The 4,337-nt window shown below is 38.1% G+C and overlaps 1 protein-coding gene across 1 annotated transcript; it reads right to left on the reverse strand.

Annotated features, from left to right (window-relative positions):
- Nucleotides 1-2,388: 2,388 nt before the first annotated feature.
- LOC106100490 lies at nt 2,389-3,846 on the reverse strand. Its single transcript, XM_013279358.1, has one exon. The coding sequence runs from the start codon at nt 3,844-3,846 to the stop codon at nt 2,389-2,391; it is 1,458 nt and encodes a 485-aa protein (XP_013134812.1).
- Between the last annotated feature and the right edge of the window lie 491 nt (nt 3,847-4,337).

Genomic DNA, 4,337 nt, shown 5'->3' on the forward strand with positions numbered 1-4,337 from the left:
TATGATAGGTTCCTATCGTAATAGAATAACACGAATGACGCGGCTGTAAAATAACAATTGGTATCACAACACGACCTCATGACCATTCAGACCGAGGAAAAGTTGTTAAAATGCTAATTTACATAAAGCGCGACTCATTTGTTTTATTTAAAAAAATGTTTATCTTCTACTCCCACTTTATCGAAGCTTTAAAGAAACGTAGTAAAACAGAAGACAAGCTCGTTTAACAGATAATCAAACACATTAGTATTAGTATTGCATTTTGCTTATATACACAACTTTTAAAAAATACTGTTATCTTGCAGCGGTATATCTTCACGCCGCTATAAACAGGGAGCGAATAAGGTTTAAATGTTTCTCGCTCAGTATTACGGGTCACATCCGTCATAAGGAGTTTGCGTCTGGAAACATACTGCCACCTATATACAGCGTGTTTTAACATTGGTGTTGTTCAAAGATTTAAGATCCCTAAACTCTTTAATTCCAAATTAAATCCTATTCTAATTTAATTGTAATCTCTTCTTGTTTTTATACTAAGTAAGAAAGACCAGTTATTTCTATAATTTTTTACTTGATGCGTTGATGTCTTAAGTAGGTCCTTCATATTGTAACGACATCTGGGTTTAAATTAAAAATTACATTTGTTTCAACTCTGAGAATACCTAAATAAATATGAATTACTTAATAACTTTTTAAAGAAAAATGTAGCTCTGATATTTTAGACAAGTTTATTTGAAAATTAATTGGAATAACATCTTGAATTAGGACATCCTGTAGTCAACAAAACACAAGGGTAGCTCTGTCCCCAATATGAATATTTTATATTGAATTACTCGCGCTTCGGCGGTCCGGCAAAAATATTGTCCTCCGCGTACTTGTCGCCTACGCTTTGTAAGTTTTCATGTTCCTATATAGTAAAACTACAGTTTGCAAATAGAGCATGAACGTTACGTTATGAGATCCTACACCGTGGATCAGTTTTGGCAATTAAATTCTCAATATAAAAGGGTTAACTCATAATTTAGAAACACTTTTAAAATAGTGAATTAGAAGAAACGATCAAGACTGATGACATCAAATTAGAAAGGATAATTCTGATACTACTGTCACGTTAAAATATATGAAAAACCATTTTTGATGTTGGCCGGATATACCGTTAGTTGGGTTCTCTTCTCGAGTTATATGTCAGCAACCTCAGTACGCTCACTAAAAATACCGGAGTGACAGAATTGTCTACCAAACTCGATCTCTATATATTCCTTAATGTTCACAGTTCTCAAAGTTTAATCAAAAACAGTGGGATTTCCCACCGCAATTCACAACGGCGAGCGGTGCAATGGCTCGTAGTACCATATCTCGTCTACAGACGAGATGTGGGAACAAAGTCGTTCGCAAGGATTTCGACACGCCTCGTTCCGACACGCCTGCTCCGACACGCGTGTACCGACACGCTAGTTTGTCGTGAACCCTCCTATTTAGTATGTAACTTTAGCATGAATCTCTAAACGAGATAATTTCAAAAATAATTATAACGATTGATCGAATTTATTGTAGACGGTCAACGAACTTATGACCGAAGAAATAATCATTAGGGTTCGTTAATAGTTCAGTATTAAGAGTTAATATCAGATTATTTTAAGTACAAATATTGTTTTCTGTTTTTGTGTATTGTCTTTAACGTTGTAGCAAAATAAAAAGTATAGGCATTTGGATACCACAGAACTTTTATACCAAATACAGTACAAAAAATAATAATACTTTAAAATAGTTATTTAAAAACGATCTCTAAATTAATTGACAAGTAACTTCCTCACTGAGAATTAAATTGTGGTACATTTACACGCTTTGGGACTGATGCAGGAGAGAATAGTTTGATAGCTTTATCGACTCTCCCTATTTGAATTAGTTCTGCTACGCCTTGTTAGTGCTGGGATATAACAATAATGGATGTCTCGTCCAATAAAGAGATAAAATCAAAGATACGAATTTTATTTAAAATGAGACCAATTAAAACTAAAGATGCTATTGGTTGACAGATTAATGTATGTAGCACACGTAGTACAGACTGCGAAACAAGAAGAAAAAATCCTATTATTAAAATGATTTTATTATTAATTTTGTTACATCACTAATGGGATGAGGGATGAAAAACACATTTATTAAATTTACATAACTTATTTAATGGTCTATTAAACAAATATTTACAAAATAAATACTTACAACTAATATTGCACAATTAGAATACAATTAAATAACAACAACGAGGTGAACCCATTATAATGTTTAACATGTTTTATGTGACATGGTTCGAAGATTTTTACTAAAACTGATAATTTCTGATAAAAACGTATCTTTTTCCAAGTAAACGTCAAACATCTACAAAGCAATTCATTTAAGAACAGAGCCGTTGTGAGGGTAAAATTGTTTGCTCTTCTTATAGTTAGCTGGTGATACATCATCCATGTCGCCCTCCTTATCCTGGTGCGCGGTCATGTGTCGAGTCAGATGATGCCTCTCTCTGAAGCTCTCATTGCAAACGGGACATTTAAGCTTCTCTTCTCGTTTCCTTCTATGAGGGTCACTGGTCGTTTCACTTTTATGATGAGTTCTCATGTGGTATACCAAGTCGGAGGTCATCCGGAAACTGATGCTGCATTTAGCGCAAACGTTCTGCGCCGGTAAAGAAAACGCAGCTAATGTCGGCGGCAACAGAGTGCTAAGTATAGCTGCAGCAGGATTCGCTATCAGTGGACTGACAGACTCCCTCGGTGAGACGGGAAACTTCATAAAGTCGGCATTTGGCTGCTGGAAATTTTGTACGCCAAATGGGTAGGATGATCCCGCTTGAAGATACGGTATCTCTGGTCTGAATGGCAAAAAGTTCATTTTGTTGGGTGATATTTGTGGTGTTTTATGCTCCAGCTGTTTTCCTTGATACTCCATTCCTTTGAAATTTGGCGTTCTTTGAGGCACCATGCTCGATTCTGGATAGTTAGGGGAAGATGGCATGTTCTGGCCTTTGAAAAAACTATTACCGTTTAACAGGTGCGCGGGGCTAATTAAATTGGAGAAAGCATTTGCTTTATTGAAAACGTTTGCCGGAGGACTCGAGGCTGCCAGTGGAGGGCTTATAGAGTTCTGATAGTGAAGGTTGTCGGGACTTACTGAAGGATTCGGTGATCTGACTGTGAAGTTTGACACTTTAGTGAAGGCGCTTTTCGGCGACATGTCTTGAGATTTTTCGCCAAATCTATTCTCGTATCTGGCTCTCGTCTGCATGCTTATCAACGTGGGATCATCAAAAATTTTACTTTTATATTCGGGTAAAAATTTAGGCTGCCTGGCCGCACTTTCGTTGGAGTTTGGGCGACTTCGAGATCGTTCAGATGTATCGGAATCACTAAAGTACGTGGATTTACTTGGATATTCATCTGTACCCACGTCTATGTTAATATCGGAACCAAATCCAGGGGAAATATTATTATTGATTCGTACCCGTTCTTCGTCTTGGTCCTTATCGTCCAACACGTCGATAGGCAGTTCGTGATGTTTGTATACTTCCGGTGCTCTCTTGGTCGGCTGTTCCCACTCCTCCGTGCTGAACAACTGCTTGGAAACTCTCAGTTGTCGTTCCGGCTGCTTCTGTCTTGCTTTGTCGTCCGGCATCATTAGGAAAGCGACATCAAAAGATCGTTTCGAAGTTTTGCTCTGGTTGAGTACAGTCGTTTGCATTTCACTCTTCGATATTTGCGTCGATCGCGCACTTTCGACATTGAAATTCGTCTCCTTGGTGTCGGGAGACGATTCTTTATAATTTTGGTAATTATTTTGAACGTCCATTGTCATTGTTTGTTCATTTAAAAAACTTACACGAACTCAAACTTTTGACACTTGTATCGGAGTTGGTAGATGGAGACACGCGTGCGTACTAGCCGTCGGTAACTTTACGAATGCGAGCGTAACATAAGGGTGAAAAATATATAAGTGGGGTTAAGAACTACCCTTAGCGCGGCCTTTTAAGTCGCGTAGGCGTGGTATCGGACCAATGGAGTGCGAGCAGGGGGGCGGGAAAGGATTGTACAGACCAATGGCCGCAGTCTGAGCGACAGCGAGTGAAGCTCAATCAGCGGGTCAAGATAACTGGCGCGAATTGAGAGCGCATTGAGTAGTAGGGTCAGATCGACAAAGACAGTATGATGTGAGTAACGGGTGCCGGCTTATATCGTCGTAATCTGTAGCGTCGGAGAAAAACAAGATGATTTTTTAATAATGTTTAGTACATTTGCTGTCGGTATCTACTATTAATCTTTCCCGAATAGATTTTGTTTTTAAAATAT

The sequence above is a fragment of the Papilio polytes genome, unplaced genomic scaffold (assembly GCF_000836215.1).
Source record: "Papilio polytes unplaced genomic scaffold, Ppol_1.0 DF824303.1, whole genome shotgun sequence".
Classification (NCBI taxonomy): domain Eukaryota; kingdom Metazoa; phylum Arthropoda; class Insecta; order Lepidoptera; family Papilionidae; genus Papilio; species Papilio polytes.

Bases quoted from the DNA above. Each gene is read 5' to 3' on its own strand.
- LOC106100490 (XM_013279358.1), bottom strand. From the start codon at position 3,846: ATGACAATGGACGTTCAAAATAATTACCAAAATTATAAAGAATCGTCT.